Genomic DNA, 24,552 nt, shown 5'->3' with positions numbered 1-24,552 from the left:
CGAGCGCTCGTATTCTTAGTATTTAGATTTAGATGTAAGACCCAATATGCAATTGCATATTACTAATAACAGATCTGTAATGAAAATGCAAAAATTGTAAGGTAGTGAATAAAGATAATGCTCCTTTTGTTGTTCGTTTGCACAACAGCCGAACCGTTTTGCAAATATGCATCAAGAGGATGATGTTATTGAATAAAGATAAAAATTTGCATAAATAGAGGGTGGATGGGATGAGGTAGGACGGGTCTCCAAATTGCAGCAATTATTCTATGGCATCCTTCCTTACTGATCATTCGCTATTTATGTACTTATTTTTTTTTTTTTTTTTTTTTAACGTGGAGGAAATCTTCAACAAGACACCCACAGCCCCCCTGGGGAGGGGCCGGAGGTAGTGTGGGATTTCTACCCACTAAAACCTCCACGGTGGCCTGCACTGGGGCTATAGGGAGGACCCCGGGACCTCTGACGAACTAGGCCGGGACCCCGTCCATCTCGGCGGAGGGTCTAACCTATAGTGAAATTCATGAAAATTAATATAAAACAGTATGTATATATTACATTCTTTACATTTTACAAATGTTAATGAATGCTAATTGCAGACAGGCTTATCACAATGGACGTGGGCCTTTCGCGTTTTCCTTCTCTTCTTAATTGCCTGTTTATAACATATATGACAAGAACCAGTAACTTTTTTTCTTCCTGATGGATCTTGTTGTACTGAAGGACCTGGAATAGCTTTCACAGGATTTACTGGCCGTCCAATCACACTTTCAACAGCAATCTTCGTGTTGTACTGTCTCATCACTTACAGGTTTTGACTGCGATTCTCGATCATTGGCTTTGCAAGTTCTTCGCTCAAATGGTGCATAAATAGCCTGCGCTGATTAGTTTTTCTTGGAAGCATCTTATTATTATCCGACTTCGAAAAGGAGGAGGATACTCAATTCGATCATTTTTTTTTTTTTTTTTTTTTTTCATAATATATCTAATAGGAAGCGAGTGAGCTGGTGTCTAACATGTTGAAAAACATAACTAGCGGCCATCTCAGAGTGCGACGTTTTGTTGTATATCTACTAATCATTTGGTCCATTGTATCGACGCCAGTTTCATATTTATTATAATAAGTAATAATGTGGGGCTTTAGCATCATTATTCACAGCCATATCGGCATGCATTGTTGATAACAGAATTACTGCTTTACTTTTCTTCGGTACGTATGAGCACAGTGTTATGTTTTCATGGAATCCAAACACAGTCAGTATACATACTTCTGTTGATGTATTCGGAGCCGCGCGCCGACCTTTAAGGTCCTGCTTTCTCCTACCTTTGTACGAGCTGTTAAGAGGTCTATTTTCATTTGATATTGCCTCGGACACTCATCATACATCTTTATTTATTCAAATAAATGTTAAGAAAATGATTTCATTTGGAGGAATATTTAAAAAACTGAAATAAAGAGAGGTGGATACCTGGGTACCCCGGTCGTGTAACAACGTTGGTAAAGTTGGTTGTGCACATAAGGGTTAAATTTGTATCTCAGAAATCTGTGGTTGGGTATGAACGACCTCTGCTATCAGTTCCTCCTTGTCCTGTTTCATCTCTTTCTAGATAGGTGTTAGGCCTATTGGGTGGAAAAAATAATCTTGTTGTAGGTATCTTAGGTTTTTTACTATTGTCAGTATATTGACTACGTCCCCGATCAGGAAGTCTTTCATTTTCCACTTGATTTATAAGTATATGTCCAGTAATCCCTTTAGGGGCTTGTTTATTATGGGGAATAACCTCATACCCAATATGAGGACCATGTGGTCCCTGTAAATTTGATTCAATTATAGGGTTATCAAGGTCAATTCTTAATTTATATTTCACGTTTTCATTAATATCTGGAACCCATATTTCAACTATAGCTTCCATCTCTACTGGATATAGTGCTGTGCCTATTTGACCGAAATTGTTAGTATTACATAGTATTGCATCATACTTTGTTGCCTTAAAACTTGCGGGATCAACAGATACAGATTTTTTATTAATACTAGAAAGTGCTTGGTTAATTTTATTAAGAGCTTTATTATAACCTTCAGTAAGTTGTAGATGAGATTCCTTATTTGTTAACACCCTATCTTCCCGTAAATCTATGTCTTTATTTGTATCAAATTTCCATTCCCCTCTGGAATTAGAATGTTGATATGGCGATTGATTTTCTGCTTGTTCATTTAGTCTGCTAGTAGGTGCAGGAGTGGAACGCTTACCACCAAACGCACCAAGAGATGTAGGAAATCGGTGCCAGCCTTGCTGAATGTGGTGCCGTATTTCATTATCATGTTTAATAAAATGAGCTGCCTTAGTTCTTAATTCTTCTGGTGATATTATATCTTTTAATCCAGGTATAGCTTCTAAAAAAGCCTCACATAAGCAATTATTTTTTGATTCACTACTTCCATTGTTTTCTGATGTGCTGCTTCCACAAAATGTAAAATGATTATCTTTGAGCCCAAATTTAATAATTGTACTTTCTGCTCCTTCAGACATAGAGGAAAACTCTTGTCTTATACCACCATCTCCTTCGACAATAACGGTTAGTCCTGGAATTACAACTCCTTGCTCATTTAGTATCTTTTGTACTACTTGAACACACGCACTAACACATACCATACCCATTGGAATGTTTTCTTTGATTATAGCTGCGAATAAGTCAGGATTTCTAGTTTTGATGATCAACTTTTGCAAATCTTTATGATATTTTTCCGTAATACGGTTTTCTGTTTTAGATGTATTGTCACATTGTTGTTCATTTTTTAGTTTTTTCGTATACTCCTGTTTCAATTCTTCAAAGCACTTAAAATACCCACTTTCTTTGTAAGACTGATATGCTTCTTGCACTTTTTTTCCAACATATCTAACCAGATGATTAGCGTTTTCTTTAAGGACAGGGCTTACAATATGCCGTGCTATAATTTGCCCAGCTTTTTCGCGAAGCAATGATTTCCACTGATCAATTACTTCTTTTTTAAAGCTTTCATAATCTTTCTCCACTTCTTGTTTTTGATTACGTTCTACCTTTTTTTCAAGCTTATTTAGTCTACCTTTTATTTCCTGATCTAAGTTATTTAAAAGATTATTAGTAATCATTGTTATATTGGCAATCTGAGCGGAACGTTCTAACCAAACCACTACCTTACTAATAGCAGAAATAGGTAATTCCAATTTGTTACTTGTTTTACTTCTTTTCTTAATAGCTTCCCCAATTCCTTGAGTTACACTACTAACTATCTTGCTGGCAATAGGCAAAAACTCTTCCACATAACTTTGCCTAGTAAAGACACTTCTAGTTAAGTCATCTATAAGTTTTTTTGCGTTTTCTCTTCCTAATACCTTATAGACTTCTTTTAAATTTATAGAGATATTATGTTCTTCTACTTCGCGTTCAATATCGGACAAAATATCAGAGGCTATGCCTTCACATAATGCTTGAAGGTAATTTTCAACGAGTGTATCAACTCCTGCATTAACTAAGCCAAACGCTACCCCTTCTATAGTTTTTAATATAATACGCTTTGCAACTTCTTTTCCTATTATTTTCCAACCTGATGCTAAGCTCTTTTTAACTACTCCGTTTACTACCGTAGTACCTACTGTTTCAATTAACTGAGTTCCGGACATTTCTGCTACTTTTTTACCAAATTCAAAATTAGGTCCGGCTAGTTTATGGCCAAAACGTGATACCTTAGCACCTCTTGAAAGGTAAGCTCCTACACCAACAGTAACAGCTGTAACCATTAAACTCTGAAGTTTTTGCTGTCTATAATCTTTCCAGCTAAAATAACCGGACTTTAAAGCACCAGCAGCATAAAAGAGGTCATTTACACCTTCATTAACAAATGCAGCACCAACATGAGTCATCATACCCACTGAGTATAACTCTATAGCAGTACCTATAACTATTTGGCACACTCCCATAGCAGTTATTATTGCAGTGTTAAAAAGCATTTCTTGTGTCCATTTCATTTCTTCTAACTGTAAAAGTTTATCTAACCCATTGAGAGAAAAAACATACACTTCTTGTATATTTCCAAATTCACAAGACTCAGTGATAGGTTTTAGCTTACCATCAGGAATTTTTAAAGTTTTTAATGAACTTCTTGATCTTTTCAAGGTGTTGACAATATTTTGAATTGTATCTTTTTTCACTAGTTGTAACTGATTGTCTAAAATTTTTTCCACAGTTTTATCAATACTTTGCAGCTCTTTAGAAGAAAAGCTTAAAGGTTTTTGTCTTTTGTCAGGACTATTAATATAATAAAGATCTTGTACTAAAGATTTGCCAGCATTTTTAATATTTTCCATGCCAATAGCTGTAATACCCTCATCTCGTATAGACTGTGTTGGTTTGTACTTGGTAATCCACCCTTTCTCAACCAAAAAATCAAAAAGCTCTTCTATACACTCTTCTGGAATGAGTTTACTTTGAGAAAGTATACATTTAAAATTAACTTTAGTTATTGTGCGACTATATATGCCCTTTAACTTATCTTCTAAATCTTCATCTTCAGTTGTCACAGTAACAGGTCTGATGACTTTTTGCTCCAATAATTCTGAGGCTAGGTTTTGATGTGGTTTGTTTATTAGTTGCAGACGAACAGGAAAGTTTTTTTCTTTCAGATGTTTAACAATTCTTTGAAGGGCTATTCTATAGATAAAACATGTAGATAATAGTCCTTTTACAACATTCTCATAAACTGGACAGAAAGAAAGCTGACCTTGTTGCAATTCATCAAATTTAATTTTTAATCCATAAGCACTATTTTCTGAGTTATCTTTCTTTTCAACGACATTTTGTTTGACTAGTTCTGCTAAAATTTTTTCAGCTTCACTTTCAGTGATATTTGTTTTAGTAAAATCTTCCAGAGTAATAGAATCGTAACATGGAAAAGTCATAGATTCAATTTTACTTGGGTCTATATGCGCTTTCCTGTTAAATGAAAGTACCCCTCTCTCTTTCAATACTTTATATTTGTCTTTGCCTACAATCGTTATAAAGTCATCCTTTTTTAAAATATTACCATTATTTTTTTGTTGCGTAACCCATTCTGTGTTTAAAAGAATCTGTTCATTATTGATCTCTAGTGTTTGCTTTTCTAACTCTCTTTGGTTTATTTTTCCAGTCAGATGGTCCAACAATGAAGGATCTATTTCTTTCAGTTTTCCATTATTAACTACAACACACTTAACTTCTTCACTTAGAACTTCTCCTTGAATAAGCAATTTCCAAAATGCTTTTCGGTCAGGTAGCTTTATGTCTTTCGTCAATGATTTTTGAAACTCTCTTTCATTAATTTCTTTTCCTTTATACTTGGAAAGAAAACCTTTTAATTCTTTAACTGATACTCCGTAACTAGAAGTGATGACTTTTAGCTCTTCTTCGGCGATGTTCTCTTCTACTCTCGGCTTTTCTAGAATATTATTTTCAAGAAGATCCTTATATAGACTTTCAGCCAGCTCTTCCTTAATATCGTGATTAACAAAAGATTGTGGAGTAATGGTATGGCCAAAAATATCATCTATAGACCGTGAAAACATATAATAAAGACTAGCCAAGCTCTTTTGCTGTTCTTCATAAGCGTCGATTTGAAGGATGCTTTCGTTATTATTTTTCTTAATCTTACCAATAATGCTTGCTGTATTGATAGCAAATTTACTATGTTCATCTAAAAGCCTTGCAGCTTCTCGCAATTCTTGCTTAAATTCTTTCAAAAGTTTCTCATCTTCTTCTTCTAAAGGCTTTTTTTCCCAATCAACTTTCTTTACTAATACAAATGCCTTGTAATAGTGTGCTGCTTCAGAAAAATATAGCTCTTTTTTAATCACTTCATCAAACACTTTAATGGCATTTTTATATTCCTTATTTTGGGAGAGATATTTTCCAAGTTTAATCATTTGAATTGGATTCCCTTCAACCCAAGCTAACCAGCTTGTGCTATTATGAGGAGTTAAATGCCCGTCAGGCGAAGATATCCACTTTTCGCTATACCCAGTGTCTAAATTCTTTAATTGTGAGATAAATTTGTCCAGTAGGTTGTGAAGATTTCTTTTATCCTGTTCATCTGTCAAATCTCTTACATATTTATTGTGTTCATCTAACCAGAAAGCCCATTTGTCCAAGCAACTCTGCAATAAAATTTTTTTAACTTCAGTAGGTACTTTCTTATCATCAAGGTCTTTCTTTAGCTGTTCATATTGCTCTTTAAATGATTTAAAACAGCTTTCTTCCGTAGTAATTTGGGTTTCATAGTAGGCTTTAATGTCTGATATACGATGTAATTCTTCAGTATCGCGCCTTTTTTTTAAATCCAATACTTTTAAGTTACTATATCCTTGTCCTTTTGAGTCCATAATGATCAGCTGACCAGAACCTTTATCTCCACTTCTTGCTGCTCGCCCAAATGCTTGCTGTTCAACTCGAATATTGTTAGATAAGTAAGTTAAACAAACATGCAATCCTCCTTTACTTCTTAACTCTTTTGTAATTTTTATGTCAGTTCCACGACCAGCTAAGTTCGTTGCAATAATAATCTGTCCTTGTCCCAACTCTTTGTTACCTTGAACAATTTCAAACCCTTTATCAAACTCTTCGTAATCTCGTGTATAAGTATAAACATGTTTTACATTCTTTCCTCCAAAAGCTTTGTATAAAACCTCTACATCATTTACTGTTTCACATATAATTAAAACAGATCGTTCTTTTTCTTCAGTTAGCTTTTTTGCCTCATCACGTATTCTATTGATCCATTCTTCTTTGCCAGTACAAAGAATAGGTTTGTCCTCGTGAAATTGCTTAGATTTAGCTGTAGGAACAGTGACAAAGTCTACCCCATGTATTTCTTGTAGTAAATCTCTTTCTCTTTGGGATCCTAAAGTACCTGTTAGGCCGTATAAATTACTGTACAGTTTAAAGAAAGAAACATTGGAAACGAAAACAGCTTTCAAGCTCTGCAAAGACAATTTGCACCCATGTTTGAGTTGTAAAAATTGATGTAGTGCTTCATCCCATTGAGAATTCGCTTGATCTGTTCCTGTATCTCTATCAAGAATTGTGATGTTAGGATTTAGATCTGGACTAGTGCCGGTTTTATCTACATCCACTACATAGTTCTCTCCTGCTATCATGCAAAACGCGGTTATAGCACTATTAATCCAAGATTCTAAGTGCTGTTCAATAAACGGTCTGAGATTATTGGGAACACGTATAAATTGTTCTCTTTCAATGCACTCGTTTAAAAGGTATTGAAGACGATCTTTGTAACAATTAAATTCAGGTGAAAGTATTTTATTAAGTTCATTATCATTAATGTTTCCTTTTAACAGTTTGCCCTGATTATCTAATATCTCAGCTTTGATTAAACGTTCCCACATAAAATTTTTTTGCTGTTCGCCTAACTCAGAACCAAGTTTTCTAATATCTTCTTTTTTCATTAAGCCATATAAGTCATTTAGCACTGCTTCTTTGATTGCTTTAGTATCAAAAGCATAAGAAAGTTCTTCGTGATTTCTAGCTGGCCTATTAATCCACTGCCAAATATAAATGTAAACAGATTCTAGCTTATCGAAGCCTGCAAGATCGTGGGATAAGTACAGCATATTATTACCTTTATCAAGCAACATGCTGTCTACTTCATCAACGATTAAATTTTCAAAATTACGATCTCCTAAAATATTTTTCCCATAAAATTTATCTAATAAATAATCGCGCTGGAAATTAGATAAATCACCATATACCACCTGATTACCTGAATATGCTTCCTTTCTGTTTTCAATATCTTCACTACAGTTATGTGATACATTAATACTAAACAAATTATAGATATCTCTATTACCCTCAGCATCACGTTTTGCCAATACAGAAGAGCTAGTTATAATATCTACTTTCTCTCCACAAAGTGCTTTCATAATTGATGCTGCTACTACAATTAACGATTTTCCCTCTCCAGTATTAACTTGTGCTAGGGTACTACGATTATTTGTCAATAACGCCAATACAGTTAATCTTTGAGTATCACGAAGCTGAAATCCTCTTTTTAACTCTATTGCTCTATCTATTACAGCAAGTATTTCCTTGTGTGTTTCTTCAATATCTCCAATGCTACCTTGGAATTTTTTTACCCAATTTTCAATGTCATATTCTGTAAAATTGCCTATAGGTTTTCCAGCAATTATATGCTTATCAATACTTTCAATATAATTCTTAATTTTTGACAATTTGTTTAAAATTTCTTTCGAAGTATTAGCATTACATTTAATTAGTTCAACTAACTGCGTTATCTTCCGTTCTTCTTTAGTAGCAGTAAACTTCTGCTGCATTTGCTGTGCCCACTCATCAATGCTACAACTGTTAAGATTATTTAACACTTCTTCACTTAAGTTCCATTTTTCATTATGAAAATTAGATAAAATGTTAGTAAGCGTATCAGATGACAGTTCTTGTTTTTTCTTTTCTAGAGCCTCTATAAATTTCTCCGCTAAAAGCATCCCAAAAATATTCTCTATAGATAAAAGATAATAAGAAGCTGTTGGTAAGTCACCCTTTTGCCAATCTACTAATTTTGATAGCTTGCATGTCCAGTATTTTTCTTTTAAAGCATAAGGCCATTCAGATAACTCTAGTCGTTCTAAACTAACTGTCTCATTTGAAATATTACTTAATAAACGCAGAGTATCTTCAATACATTGAGTAGAAATAGGATTGCTTGATTTATGTTGATCCAACTTTATTGTAAATAACAGTAAAATGTCCTTATTTTCTATTTTTGATAAATACTTTCTCCATTCAGGTTTTTTTGTTAATGTTTTTTTAAAATAATTTTCGAGTTGTAGCAATATCAATTCATCTATCCAACTCTTTTGAGGATAAGCTGCCACTATCCAACAAAAGATATTCAACTCTTTTTTATCTTCAATAAAGGAGCTTAGAATTGAGTTTATTAAACAATATAATTCTTGACAAGAAACATACCTTCCTTCACTAGAAAAGCGTTTCAATATATTATGCAAAATTCCTTGCCGTCCAACATATTGACGTGTAATTTTGTCCAACCGCCCTTTTAATTGCTGCCTTTCCACTTCAGGAAAGTATTCTATAATTTTTTCTATATCTTCCTCTTCATTAAAAGATTGCTCATCTTCTGAAGGACTGTTATTAGATAGAAAAGTTTTATTCTTTAAGTAATCATCAAATTCTTGTTTTTGTTTCAATGGCTTAATTTCTGCAAAAATCTGTGCATAAAGATCATCTTTCTTTTTGTGCTCTTCTTCTAGCTTTAAGTAGTTTTTATCAATATTTAATTGTATAAATTTATTGTCTCTACATAATATGTGAATAATTTGCTTAGATGAAGGGTTGTGATCATCTTGCAGAAACAATTTATTATCTTCATCTTCAACATATAATCTGATATTAATACCAAAAACGTAGGCTAATAATTCCCTATAGCTTTCTGACAATAGGCCTTTTTCTCGAATATAATTATCATGTTCTTTAAGAACAGCTTGATCTTTACAACACTCATTCCAGTCATATTCTTGCTTAAGTTGACTATTAAAGCGATCATAAAGATCATTCAGAACATTATCTTTTTGTATTTTTTCCTCTAGCTTACTTCTTAGAGATTGATCTTCAATACTTTCGATCCATAAACCAAATACTTCTGCATGCCTTGGCTGAGATAGTTCACTCTTAAACGCCTCAAAAGATATATTTAAACTGGGTTTTCGTTTTTCTAAAAATTCTTTATGTTCATTATAGTACTTTTTAATAGAGGAATGTACTCCTTCTGATTCTCCTACTTCTAAAATAAACGTTTTCAAAGAACGTTTCAGGATTTCACAATTTTCATTACTGTTCTGCAATTCCTCTTCACAAAATTTAAATATTTCGTTATGATGCTGTTCATTCCTTTCATAAAAATATTGATTCAGAGTCCCTAAAATAGGATGAGAAACATCATTATCATTTTCTTTTGCCTCAATTAAATATCTTGCTGCAGTTTTAGGTGTTATTTCTATACTATCTGTAACTTCTTGGTAAGGTGGTAATTGCTTTGCAATTTCTTGCAATGTAGCAAGTCTATACTTATCGATCAAAAGCTTTTCTATGACTTGTAGCTTACTGTTTTCCGTATTATCTTGTAAGCTTTGTGTTTCAGTATATCTACTTTTTAGACCTTCAAAAATTAAAAATAACTGATCAAGTTGAGATAAGCTCAGTTCTATTAGTTGAAACCAATTATCTAGCAACAATGGTTCTTTTTTTAGCTTATCAATAAAACTTTCAACATCAATAGTCTCTCTGTAAGTGGTACTAGATGTTGTAATAAAGATGTCATTGTGATGGTTACTTTTATTCTGGTAAGGAGAATGACGCTTAATTCTTAATTCTGTAGTTTGCTTTTCCTGCTGTTCTTGATTTTCAGTGATTGCTTGTAAGGCTTGTTGTTTAGTATTTTCTAAATCAGATCGTAAGTTCTGCAATGTATTTTTTTCCATAGAACTAAGGTGATGAGAATAACTAGCTAAAATGCTACTTTGTGAAAGATTTTTTTTCCTTATCGCTTGTGCGTGATGTTGTCGCGCACTATTCTGTCTAGTATTCTTCCTTTCCTCATATTTTTTTTGTTTCTTGTGCTCAATATTGGTAGATATAATTTTTGCATATTTTTTATTATATGGACACCATACTCGATCACTTGAATTATTATTATAATATTCTAGTGTACATTTACTGCTTTGATCTGTACCGAAAAATTTAGGCCACTTTTCTGTGAAAAATCCTGAAACCCAATAATCCATATAACCCATATCCCAACCATTTTTCCCATGGATACCATATAGGCCTCCCTGTCCCTTTTCTCCTTCTTGTCCTTGGTTGGTATTTTTCATAATACCACACTCCTGGCTGCTATTTTCTAGATTTTTTACTATTATCTCTCCAGCATATCCCCCTTGACCACCTAAACCATATTCTCCACCATGCCATCCAGGTTGTCCTAATGACCCTTTATAGAGAAAAAAAGCCTGACGATTTGTCAGCCCACCTCCACGCTCAAAAGAAAAAGTGACCTCATTTCCTTGGCTTGTAACTGTTTTTATAAAAATATTCTCTTCAAAATATACATATAGCGAACTGTCACCATCTGTCGTCTCGAATATTCTGTCATTATAAGAAATATTATCTACAATTTCTGCAATAATGTCTCCAATTGTTGTAATATTAGCCCTTGTGCACCACAGAGTTTCTACTGTTGATGAATCATTTTCAATGTTCTCAACAAACTTTTTTATTGTACCTTGTCTACGTAACACTCCTGAACCAAAATCAGCAACAGGAGGAAACTTTTTATCAAATTCTGCCTTCGTAATACCCATTCCATTGTTACCATCTCTTCCATTACCGCCATCCTGGCCTTTACTGCCCCTTCCGCCATTTGAAATAATAGTAAAATCTTCCGGATTTTCTATTTTCTCTGCTATAATCAAAACATTGCCGCCACTTTCTCCAGGATAACCATCTTTTCCTTGCTTACCATGACCATCTTGTCCAGTACCCGCACTATGAGAATAAATATGATCGTTATCTTTTCCAGATACATCCCAAGTTACTTGATCATGAACTTTTATTGCTTTTGTTAAAATAACTACATTCTTTCCCTGCCAAACTTTACTCTTAAGGTTTGTATCAATATGTATAATATCAGCACCAACAAAATGTACGTCCTCTATATTTGGATTTTTTAAAAGTGTATTTTCTAATAGCTGTAAAATTTCACTGACAACAATGTTCTTTCCTGTCACTTCAACAACCAATCGATCATCTATTCTTCTTTCTTGTATTCCTACTGGTTTTATATAAGCACCTATAACTTCCTTAAATTTGTCTGTTAAAAAAAGATCTTCCTCCTTTAAGCCCTCTGTTGCTTCTTGCAAAACTGTAAGATTTTCACCATAAATATCTACTTCAAGCTTCATAATATTATCGATCAACTCATCAAACGATAAATAACCACGATAAAAATCTTCTAATTCTAGTTCAGCAACAATTGATTGAAGACTTTTAGAGAAACTTAAAAAATTAACAAAAGTTTCTAGAAGCACTAACTCTTTTTTAGCAGAATCACTATAGGCAACTATTTGTTCCAAGCACTCTTTTTTAAATCGACTTATGAAAGTTTTTTCATCTTCTTTCCTAACTAATCTATAGTGCTCCATTAAAAGAGTATAATATTCAAGTTCGTTTAAAGGATTAGGAATTTGGCTTAAACCTTTTATATCATCTAGTGAATTAAAAATTTCTTGAATAACAGTACGGCTTTTACTTTCAATCAGTGTTTTTAGAAAATTTGTTGTTTCTTCTAGCCAAAACCTTGCACAATATTTTATATATTTTTTCTCAATATAAGCGTCGTCGATAGTGCTAAGCGATTTATGAAACGTTTCTTCTATATAACTTTTAACTTGCGCTAAATCACTTTTGTATTTTGTGATTTCTTTACTGATAATATCTTTTATTTCCTGTCTGTTATCATTATGTTTCTCCATTAAATATACAGTTTTTTTGAGATTGTCACTAGTTCTCTTATACCGCATACTCAGTGCAGATTGGCCAGCCAATTGATACACTTGACCTAAATAATCAGACTGCTCTGCAGTAACGAAAGCATTTTTATACACCGGTACAGTAATTGCATCTTCTAGCATGATAATTACTCTTAACAGCTGAATATTTTGAATCTGCTGTCTATTCTTTTCATCAGAGCATTGTTGCAAAGGAATATGGTCGATATGACCTAAAACAATACATAATTTTATATACTTTTTCATATTAGAAGCTCTGTATTGTGTTAGCTGACTTTCCTGCTGTGTGTATATTTCATTTACTTCTGCTAAAAAATTTTCAGCATCGTTCTTTAATTCTTTTATCTCATTTGAATAATCATCTTGAGAAACTTCAGTAAGCTTCTCTAAACATTTTTCTAGATATTTCTTTATGCTTTCTAAATTAATCCTATATTTATTAAATAGCTCATCATTACAGTAGCTTGCAAGGTTATAATAGTGGTAGGCTAAGCGTTCACAATACTGTGAATTAATATTTTCTCTTATGTCTTTCCTCAGCTCCCTATACCGTTTACTTAATTCTTCCGCTGTACTTGTTAGCCATTGCTCATTTCCCGTCCAATCTCCCCAAGAATTTAAACATTCAATGGCTTGCTCAATATTCAATAAAGAGTTTACATTTTCTCCACTGTCACTAATCTGTTGATATTGAATATTAAACATGTTAACGTTCATTTAACCTTATCACTAATTTAAACTCGCTTCTCTTAAAAGAGAGGAAAAATAAAATAGTCTGTTTGATAATCAACAAAACGTAAAGCTAAATATATTATCTTACACTATATTACACTAACGCAAATACCGAATAATTAGTTTGTACCAGTCTTTAACAATTTAGTTTAAATAAACTATCGCACACATAAACTTGTACGGTCTCGCAAATAGCTAATCCCGTTACTTTTCAAATTTGACGCTCTGACTCACAGTTCGCTGCCACGTGTTCTGCACACCATTATACACCTACGTATCTCGCAAAATTCTGACGCTCAGTCTTCTTTTATTCGCGACTTTCCCATCCTCTTTCTCTTCTTGTCTTGCGCAGTGGCAATAACAAAAATGGTTTAGTCGAGTAAGCATGGTAAAAGTGCCCCCAAACCAATTCGAACGGTATTCATACCATTCGATAGATGGTTCGAAGAGACCCCTTTCCACAAAGTTTTGATCCGTTATCTCCACTACAGGGGTGATTACGGGGTGGAAATCATTTTTCGGTTTATCGTTAATATCTCTCGTTCTGCTCAATAGAAAGTTATGAAAAAAACCATGGATATTCTATCAATTGATATGCACATCCGAAAATTTTTTCAGAATTTTTGAATGCAAATTCGATTTTTAAAAAATTCGAAAAGATTTTAATCGTCGTTTTTTTATCGAAGTTGTCAAGTGACCACGTTTATATTTATACAGTAAAAAGCTCTGATTAGAATTAGTAACCTCTAATTTTTTCAGATTTTTCGAAAGAGTGGAACGTAGTCAAAAAAATCAAAATTGATTAAAAAATTGAGAAAAAGCTTCATATTGCCTTACTTACTTACGTGACCATGTTCATATTTTTACAGGTACAGCACAACATTACGACTATTAATGTGTAATTTTTTCAGATTTTTTGGAAAAACTAAGCCGTGGGAATTCTAATCGACAGGAGTTCGGTACTACTCGTATTTGAAACTACATATAGTGATCATATAGTTAAAGAAGTATGTAAATAAATATATTTAAATTATATCGATTTTAAAAGTATGTGCGACTTTTTTCCGAATAAAAAATTAGGAAATATGAATGAATAATTTTTTAACGATAAAGCACTTTTCCAAATGATTTCCACCCCGTAATCACCCCTGTAGTGGAGATAACGGATCAAAACTCTGTGGAAAGGGGTTTCTTCGAACCACTTATCGAATGATATGAATACCGTTCGAATTGGTTTGGGGGCACTTTTACCATGCTTACTCGGCTAGAGTCTAGCCGCTAGACCCTTTCCAGATACGTTACATTATTTTTTCGTTTTTATTAACCGACTTTGAAAAGGAGGAGGTTACTCAATTCGATTAGTTTTTTTTTTTTTTTTTTTTTTTAAACCACTATGTGGTTATAGATAAAAAAGATAAGATTTTTAATCTTAATCCTCGACTTTAAGCCTCTGTAGCTTACAATAGCGTTAACCGATTTCAATGAAATTTTTACCATGTGTATAATTGGCATAGATCTTCGAATTGTGTTATAACAATTTTTATGGCAGACGCGGGTAAAAAAGTTAAAGAAAGACATTTCTATTTACTCGCGATTTCGACCAGTTGTATTTAAAAAAAAAGTTTTCGTTATACGTCACGTAGAAAACTAATCCCTCTAATTTCTGAAATGATTTAAATCGCATGAACCAATATTAAAAATGTTATTCTGTTTGAAGGAGGTACGAATATTTTTATTTCCCACTGTATACGAGTCATTGAGTGATACGCACTTCCCTTCACGGTCAAGGATATTTTTGGCAAGTTTGTTTAAAATCCCAAAATACCAATGATTTTAACGTTTTCCATCTGCTTCGAACGATCATTCGTTGAAGTTAACACGCAACAAATTTATCTGAATAAAAGCTTACTTCTATAGTATAAAAGTGCGATGTTGTCACGTCTCATTAATTAGTTTTATATTCTTCGTCATTTGAAAGCTGTTAGGATATAAAACCTATAAATAGGCACTTCGATAACATTGGCTGTTGAAGAAAAATGAATTAATAACTTTATGATTATTACAAACTCACGTATAACTCAGTTGAGGTAATAAAAGTTGGATATATTTTTATTAAGAGGAAATTAGAAACAAGGATTAGACTGTTTAATCTTTAATTACTGTTCAGTTATAGGTGATAGTGCTTATCTATTTTATCTATGGCCAATAGATAACGTATCAACATAGAACCGAACAAAGAAGCATTTCTGTACATATACAGGATGTCCGCATTAAAGTGTGACAGGCGTTTTATTTCGTAATTATTGATGACACGAAAAATTGTTGGTAATTATGCACAAAAAGACCCCAGTCGCCAATGACCTTGACCTTGACATATGTTGTCAAGGTCATGACCCTGAATAACCTTGACCTTGAGAAAAGTGGCGGTCGCGAACCGTTGAAAAGTCACGAAGTATTAAACCGAATGGATGAAGTTCCGAATACGACCGGTCGCCGATCAAGATGAAATTTTGAGGAGGAGGGGGGGAGGGGACCCCAAATATAAAGTGGTATCTTCGGTTTCCTATTAGTTTCCGAGATATTAATTAAAAACTTTCCTACAATACATAGAATTTTTCCTACACAGATGTAACTAACACTACCGTCTTCACTGTAGCAACCGTCATCGTCAAGTGTCGAACAGAAGTTCACACCATAGCGATATCGGCTTCCGCTTGGTTTATAATTTGCACATCGTGACGTCATGTGTCCCGGACGCTTACATAGGTAATAGCTTATTACTCGCTTTTCATTTTTACAATCACGGGAAAGGTGTCCTAACCCGCCGCAGTTGAAACATTTGACCGCGTTACTATATCTAACAGTTGACTTCTCGCTCGCTTTGTTACTCTTCTTGACGCGTTGTCCCTGCTGCATAGATTTACCGGTGTCCGCTCTTGGCGCCCCTGTTGACGTAAAGACTCCCGTCGCGGGCTTAGATTGCCCGGTAAACGGTTGTGAAAACCGAATTTCCTACTGGATTCGCATTTCCGTCTCCATCTCACTAACTCGCTGTTCGTACTTCGCTCTTTCCTCCTGACGCCTTTGTTTTTGCCTTTCAAGTTTTGCACGAATTTGTTTAAGTTCTTAATTTTCCGCCATGTTGCTAAGCACAGTGCTCACACAGATTACCTCAACGGCTAAAATTGTCCTTGAGAAAGTTCGTTTTCTCAACCCCTCGGTGCCAGGCGTGGTCCAATGACTTCGTCTAGTAGCCGTTGGAACGTGGCTGGTGCAGATTGCAGCCCAAACGGCATTACCGTGAACTGGAAGAGGTCCCAGTCCGGATAGGTGAAGGCGGTGAGCGGCCAACACTCGGGGTCGAGTGGTACCCGCCAATACCAGTTGGCGAAGTCGATGGTCGAGATGAACCTGGCCTCCCGTAGCTTCTACCGCGTGGCCTGTACCTGCGGCAGCAGGTAAAGCGTCTTTCTCGGTCCGTGTGTTGACTTGCTGAAAGTCAATGGAGAAACGGTACTTTCCGTCTTTCTTCCGGACCAGGACAACGGGTGAGCTCCACGGGCTCTGAGATGGCTCGATGATTCCGGCGGCCAGCATGCGGTCGACCTCGGCGTCTATGATGGCCTGCATGGCCGGGTTCCGTGACGTATAGCGGTGCTTCACTGGTTCGACCCCCTTCTTAAGTCAAATACGGTGATTGGTCTAGTTGGTCGTCTGCGGCAGCCGGTCCAACCGGAGGAATTCCTCGTCCAATAGTCGTTGTAGTTCCCTTTGCTATTCGGGTGTAAGGCGGGCTGGTCCAGACGACTCCAGTGGCCGCTGGCAGATCTCCATTGGTGGAACCCGATTTGGATCGTGGTCCCTAGGCGACCCAAGACGTCGCCGCCTAGAAGCATCACGTGGCTCATCGTGAGTACCACGGCGTATTGGTGGCGCAGCTGCTGTACATCGATAGTGGCTCCTGGTCCCAGGAGTCGCCGTGACAGCGGCAGTACTCGACTAGGTCGCTCCGGAGGTAGGAGCGTGTAGCTCCAGTGTCTACGGGGGCCTGACCTCGGTATCCTTGAACCTCGAGGTCGACGTAGATCCGTCCGGCGTCTTCTACTGGTCGACTGGTGGCGTCTGCGGTGGGGCTGGTCGGACGGCGCCTCGTGGGTCGACCAGTGCGTCATTTCTCGTCCCGGTCCGGCAGGGGTAGTTACGTTATGTAAGCCCGGCCGGGCTCACCAGATCGCTGCAGGATCTGGTCCAGCAGCTCCGCTGGCTGCTGGTGCGGCAAGTACTCCTGGCGGTTCTCCAAGCTTTTGCGGAGCAGGTCCAGGAATGCCAGGTCTGCTAGCGGGGCCTGGGCTGGTCTGGCCCCAGGACCTTCGATGGTGAGTAGCTGGTGCGAAGATGACCTACGATCCTGGCTCGCAGCTCGTCGATGGTCCCGGTGGGATCGAGGCTTCGCTCGGTTGTAAAGCTGATTAGTTCGGCCATTTTCAGATTGTACACCCACCCGACTTTGTGCATGCACTATTCCCTAAATCGCAGTCCCTGTTCGGGTGCCAATGTAACGGTAATTCGCGGCGGAGACATGAGTTGCGTTTTGCCGACTCAGTCGTTACGCTAGGTTTGGGAGAGAACGCACGCAAATCGCGGAGCCGCTGCTCCGGATGTCGTCGCTTATAATTTATCGCTGGGGTAGCCTCTCTCTCTCTCTCTTCTTGTCTTGCGCAGTGGCAATAGAAATTTCCTGTACATTACTTTACTCTTTCATTTTTATATATTATAATATTATCCCTAACAAACATATGTAACTCCTATCTATTCTGTTATCTACTTACTGCTGGTTCCACAGATGGCTGCACTATATTAGTGCTACATTCTTTTTGAAAAAAAGATTCTAAAAAATCCATCGTTGTATTATGGTTACTTTCTGATTTTTTAATTCTCTCTTCATTATTTGAGCCTTTCTTTTCTATTTTTTGTTCTCTGGATTTACTCAAACTATCATAATTTACAGCAGCTTCTTCTCCTTTCAGAAATCTAGCATTTATCAAATGTTCTTTACAGAGTATTAACTCATAACTACCCTTATTATCCTTACGTGCAGTTCTTCCCTTAATCTGTGTTTCCTCTTTTATATCAAGTGAAAAGAATGTCTGTATAACATGCACTCCGCCACTCTTTTCTACAGCAACACTAGACTTGAAATCAACACCACGACCCATACCTCTTGTTGCTAATGTTATTGTTTTTGTAATGCCTGCCTCATCAATGTACTTCTCTTTGTCCAGCCCTTTCGTATTTTCTGTTAATGTATGTAAACGATCAAATTTACCGAGGAATTTTTCTTTAAATTTGTCTATTTCAACATGTGTATCAAAAAATATTAATACTGATCGTCCTGAGCTAATATTGGAATTTGTATGATTGAAAATTTTGTTAAGCCATTCTTCTTCTGAATCTTGAGATATAAAATTTCGGCTCGAATCAAAGTTTAAATGGGAGTCACCAAAAAAAGATGGCATTATAGATTTCTTACTGATGTTATAAGATTCTTCTACCGCTTTTTTCTCATAAGCATCTAACGCAGTTAAGGTACCACTTACTCCTAAGATAAGAGGATATTCCTTAGGCAATTTTGCATAAGACACTTTGCCACAGCTTATATTGAAATAACCGTAATTTTTACTATCAAAGTCTTTTTTCTTTAATCTAAAATAATTAAATATGTTATAGTAACCAGAGTAAGTGTAAATGGAATAAATTCCATTGTCTTTTCTGTAGCTTATGATTCCATCATCATTAATTTTATACTTATTAATGTACCAATCTTTATCACTTCCATTTGCAACATCTATTGCACAATTGACCATTTTTTCGAGATGCTCTTCGTAGAGGGATTTATTTTTATATTCCTTTCTAATAACCACATTATCTTCGTTTTCTCTCAAAAGATAGTATGTTTTAGGTTTAAACAAAAATTTATTAAATTCTTTAAAATTTTGGTTTCTTTCTCCTATCTTTTTATTAATAAATTCTCCCAGCTCTATCAAAATAGTACTTTTTTCATAACTTTTGCTGGCCATTTCCCATATTTTTTCCTGAATACTATCTAGTCCTGGAATAGGTATAGTGTTACATGCACCATAAGTATTCCCATAGAATTGATCAGAAAAGAAAACGTCTACTTCGTCTATTAATAAAATACTGTTACTGACATCCCCTTGTTTTATCTGACCAGTTTGTTCCGCGCTGTGATTTAAAATACAACCTTCAACTAATTCTCTTAAACCTTGCTTCTTGCCATTTACCTCAGGCATTATCACTTCATTTGCCATCTCCTCAAATGTACCATAAGTTATTTTATCACGAATACCAAAATCCTTAAAAAAGCTGTCAAAATCTTGTTGATCTCGAGTTGCTAAATATTCACTGTAACAAACAGTCCTGACCTTATGACCCGTCAATGCTAATAGTGAAGATAGTAACCCTAATACAAGCGATTTCCCTTGCCCTGTTAAGACTTGTGCAAGATGCTTATCAACACCTTTAGAGTCTTTATCAACACTTAACAAACGCAAAATGCTTAATATTTGAATGCAATGCGGCTTTAAGCTTTTTCCTGTACTTGCAATATCTATTGATTCTTGTATGGACCACACAGCAGCTAGCCCAGCAAGAAGTTCTGGTAGAGTTTCTCTCTTGAATTTTGAGTTCCATTCATTAATTTTAATTTGATTTGACTGCTTCTTGACTTCTTCAGTAATAAATTTAATTTTTTTTTCAAAGCTCTTATTTACAGTTTCGTCTATATAAAACTTAAATTTTTCTAAGTATCCGTTATAGCAGGTTTTTAGTATCTCCTCTGTGCTATTATCGTTGTCTTTTCTGTATAGAATTAAAGCTTTTTCTATATCAATCTCATCTTGTTTTCTTAAATACCAAAAAGATTCCCCTATAATACCAATTCGTTTTTTAAAATCCTCATAAGAGCTGCTATTCTCTACCGCAGAAGTAAACGGCTCTGTACTTTCTTGTTCGAATGTATAGAAAGACCTGTAATTAGGTTGTTCCTTGAGATAAAGAAAAGATTTCTTAATTGCTGATAGTAACTCACTTGCCGCACTTAAATTATCGTCATCAGACCATTTCTTTTGCCTAAGTAAATCACTTACTCTATTTAATAGATTTTGAGTGATTTCAATAATGTAATGATTAGGGATCTTTTGACAATTTGTAATGAAATTTTCAGGATTTAAAACTTTATATGAATCTTTATCTGCATTGACTAACTCTACTTCAGTAAAGCTATTATTAATGTCATCTTTTTTAATAAACCAACTAAACTCTATGTCATTTAAATCTTCCAAAAATTCATTAAACGATCTAAAGTACTTAATGAATCCTTGTGATTTTGCTTTTTTATCAAGTGCAGTACTTGCAATATCAAGTAGTGTTTGACATATTTTTTCCATGTTTTCCCTGAACTTCCCATAAGGAAATTTATCAGGAATTTTTTCTAAAATAGATTGTCTATTCTTCCAATATTCATTATACACATCTACTAAGTCTCTAAAATTATTAGACTGCTTAGCTGAAAATGCCTGTTTAATAGATTCTATTTGTTTTGTTAAAATAGTTTCTGAAACCCCCTTTGAGAGATAAGGACTTGTTTGTGCTATAAATCTTATAACATTGTGTGTTGCTATTCGAAATGACTCATAGTGATCACCTTCTGTGTTTTTAACAAAATTCGTATAGCCTTGTATGAGAGGTTCAAATGACTTTAATTCTTCTTTGGAAAGTAAATTAGCAATTGCGTCGTCAAGAATATATACCCATACTAAACGCTCCTGAGATATGAATAGCGGCGCATTACTGCTAATAAATAAGCTCTTAGTACGTTGCCATAATGTTTTATCATCAAAATTTTGTAATAACTTAAATTTGTATTCAAAATTTTTCTCGCTAGAATAATAACCAGGCTTAAAATGTTTCATTAGCTTAAAGATGAAGCGATATTGCTGCTGAAGAGAGTGGTTTAGAGAGAAAGTTGATGGCCAATTTATAGTTTTTATCAAGTCCCATTTCCCCTGTTCATTTTTTTTAAGCAAATCATTAACAGAAATATCTGTTTTACCACTAATCTCTAAAATTAACTCTTGAAAGCTCTTACAAAGATAAAAATAAATAGGATGACTTAAAGGTGCAAAATCCTTCAGCGAATTGTACATCCTTATTTCATTTACCTTTCTAAATAAAGAATCCTGCAAATTATCTAAAAATTCTGAGAAAAGTTGCTCATTCATTGCATTAGCAAGGTCAGAAAATAAATTTATATCTTTGTTACTTATAAGAAGTGCTTGTTGTTTAGTCAGTGCATCTATATTGGAAATTATTAAATAGGCTAATTGGGAACCATAGGAAGAATATTTATCACATAAGGACTTTCTGTGACACTCTATTAACTCGTTACAAATTTTTTGTAATTCTCCTAATAAATTCTTTATGCTGGGCTGAGCAGAATCATTGAATCTAGGAAAATTCTTGTTTCTCCCGTGCAAAGCTGTTTCTATATTTAACAAGCCTTGAGCAACATCTTTAAATTCAGTTGAGATGTAGTTATTGTTAATTATATTAATTAATATTGAAGTATCTAAATCTTTTAGTTTCTTATATTTTCCTAGTATGATAGAAAATTGTAAAAGATCTTCTGCACATTCAAGATTATCTGCAGTTTTATTGCTTCTATCTAGCAAGAATTTCTTAAAATTAGAATAAATTTCATTTCTTTTATCTAATAATTCATCTTTTAGAACTTCAGTTATTACAAGCTTTTCAGAAAGTTTTCTCTTAACATCGATGAAAGGTTTAGTAAAATCTAACCTTTCTTGGTTGTGAACTCTTATTCTCGCAACAAAATTATCTTGGTTAGAAGTTAACAAACTTCCTGAACCATGTATTTTGATATATATGCTACCGCAAGAAAGTTTACCTGAGTGTACTAAGTTATCATCTTCTAACTTTTCCTTTATGTATTGTTTTTTATCTTGGTTAAATATTTTTCTTATTCCTTCTTTGTTTTGATCAAGATTTCTTTGCCCAATATTATCACCTTCTATATGCTGACTACGTTTCCAGATATGCTGCTTAAAATGTGACACAGTAGGAATAGACTCCAGGTCAGAATCACTTTCGCAAGATATAGAAGATCTCTCATCCTTACTGATATTATTACTAGCTTCATAGTACTCCTCATCAGAGGAATGAGTCGAAGAAGACACCATATTCTGTCTTACCTGCTGACTATTAAAACTTCCTACATGCAATAATATCCCCCCTATAAAGAATCAATATTCTTAATTTAAGATGTTTTGTTTTTTGAAAAGTCGCAAGAGAACAAATTTTTATATATCGGTAAATAAAGTCTCCAAGACACAATGTTTACCCTAAAATTTGTTGATTTAGTTATGGTGGTTGAAATAGTAAACCAATTTAGTTGCTTCGTTCAGCGCTCTCTTTTAATCAATTGTTGTTCTTTCCTTGTAAAAATTTAGCTTACTTTTTATATCTAAATAGCTAACACGATTCAGCCTTCTGTAGACTAGCAATTTTCTAGGAATTATCCTATTGAATTCTATGATACTATTTTTTGTAACATTGTTATACACGTCATGGTAATGAAGCTATTTTATTTAACTTCGCAATCTGTGCAGATTACAATGACAAGCAAACTTGTATTTGGCGTATTATTGTTTAACTTTTTGTACTATGTGCACCGTATATCTTTATAAAATTTCTAGGTTTTTACCTATCCAAGCTGAAATGCGTTTAAAAAGCTCTTGAGACATCAGCCAACGACAAATTTTTAAATAGAGAGTGAATAACTAATTGTTGCGGATTTGTTTTGTCTTTTTTTTCTGCAGACCGTACTTACTTACTACTTACAATTAGATGACGAGTATTCGCTCGTTTTTGCGCATATGACTGTGTTTCAGTTATACATGTACTTTATAGTCTATAGTAATGCGCATGCACTCAACACCGGTCGGAAACCCGAGAATATATACCCTGTGGGCAGAAAATTTTACAAATTTTCATTCTTGATTCATCCCTTCATTATATGAAAATTATTTTCTGTTAACATTCATTTTAAACTCACCAAACTAGCGTATAATGATAAGGAGAGTAAATGAAAATAGTCCGTATATTAAAGAAAAGAGAAAGTAAAGCTGAATATATTATTTTATCTATACTAAACTATATTACACTAACACAAATACCGATTAATCTGTTTGTTCCAGTCTTTAACAATATGATTGTTTAAACTACCGCGAAACATGAACTTGTACGTTTTCGCAAGTCGCTAATACTGTTACTTTTTAAATTCAACGCTTTGTCTCGCAGCTCGTTGCCTCGTGTTCTACACACCTACGTATCTCGCAGAACTCTGGGGCTGCGATCGCTTTGGACGCTCACGCGCTGAATTCGTGAGCACAAGTTATGACGTTATCGCTTTGGCGCTATAAGCGCTTACGGATAACTTGTGCTCACGAATGCTTATTCCATCCAGGTAGGGCGGCGAAAGCGTAGACGCTAACAAACGCTTTCTTTCCAAAGCGAAAGCTGTAAGAAAATTTATAATCATAAAGATGGCGTCAAATACAGTTTCAGTGAGGCTACAACATTCAGAAACAATAACGTAATAAGCAATAATAAATAAAATAGAATCTAGAAATTATACAAACACAGAGAAAGCTATATGTACCAAATAGTTTTCTCTAATATGTTTGTATAACTTAATAAAATTTATTTTCCTTAATGTAATTAATTTACTATAAAGAAAATACTTCTTTAAATTGTTTATTATTGTAATTTGGAATAATTTCTTCTACAAAATTTTTTAATCGAGGTATTGTTTTAGGTTTAGGGCGAGCCAGAAATATACACATTTCTTCCAACTTTTCTAATGAAAAATTTCGATATTTTTCATCTTCAAGCAAATCCAATAAAATTAATGCTTGCGCAAATATTTCACAGATTAATTTTTTCTTTTCTTCCATTTTCGCTTACAACATCCAAAGTGGACGACTGTAATCATTTTCATGTGAGCGCTCACAAACTAACCGAACGGATGAAAACAGCGCTCATAAGCTGGTTCAGACACCGCTAGTAGTTTAGTCGAGTAGCGAGTAGTTTAGTGTATGG

General features: G+C 34.7%; 2 protein-coding genes across 4 annotated transcripts; both read right to left on the bottom strand.

Moving 5' to 3' along the window:
• Window positions 1–870: 870 nt before the first annotated feature.
• LOC114871766 lies at window positions 871–15,348 on the bottom strand. Its single transcript, XM_029178092.2, has one exon. It carries the CDS (start codon window positions 13,336–13,338, stop codon window positions 1,537–1,539), a length of 11,802 nt encoding a protein of 3,933 aa, XP_029033925.2. The 5' UTR covers window positions 13,339–15,348; the 3' UTR covers window positions 871–1,536.
• Window positions 15,349–15,489: 141 nt separating this feature from the next.
• Window positions 15,490–24,045, bottom strand: LOC114871780. 3 transcript variants are annotated; one of them, XM_029178140.2, is made up of 3 exons: window positions 23,507–24,045; window positions 22,793–23,415; window positions 15,490–22,684 (listed from the first exon to the last, which is right to left on the bottom strand). In XM_029178140.2, exon 3 carries the CDS (start codon window positions 22,629–22,631, stop codon window positions 18,171–18,173), a length of 4,461 nt encoding a protein of 1,486 aa, XP_029033973.1. In that variant the 5' UTR covers window positions 22,632–22,684; window positions 22,793–23,415; window positions 23,507–24,045; the 3' UTR covers window positions 15,490–18,170. The 3 variants fall into 3 exon arrangements, with proteins under 3 accessions (XP_029033973.1, XP_029033974.1, XP_029033975.1); XM_029178141.2 differs by having other exon boundaries at window positions 15,490–23,164; window positions 23,282–23,415; XM_029178142.2 differs by having other exon boundaries at window positions 15,490–23,164; window positions 23,293–23,415.
• Window positions 24,046–24,552: the final 507 nt, after the last annotated feature.

This window comes from Osmia bicornis, chromosome 13 (genome assembly GCF_907164935.1).
Source record: "Osmia bicornis bicornis chromosome 13, iOsmBic2.1, whole genome shotgun sequence".
In the NCBI taxonomy this organism is placed as follows: Eukaryota; Metazoa; Arthropoda; class Insecta; order Hymenoptera; family Megachilidae; genus Osmia; species Osmia bicornis.
The sequence above is the reverse complement of the archived record's forward strand: the minus strand, read 5'-3'. Positions and strand labels throughout refer to the sequence as shown.

Coding starts and splice junctions, on each gene's coding strand:
- LOC114871766 (XM_029178092.2), bottom strand. CDS start 13,338: ATGAACGTTAACATGTTTAATATTCAATATCAACAGATTAGTGACAGT.
- LOC114871780 (XM_029178140.2), bottom strand. CDS start 22,631: ATGGTGTCTTCTTCGACTCATTCCTCTGATGAGGAGTACTATGAAGCT.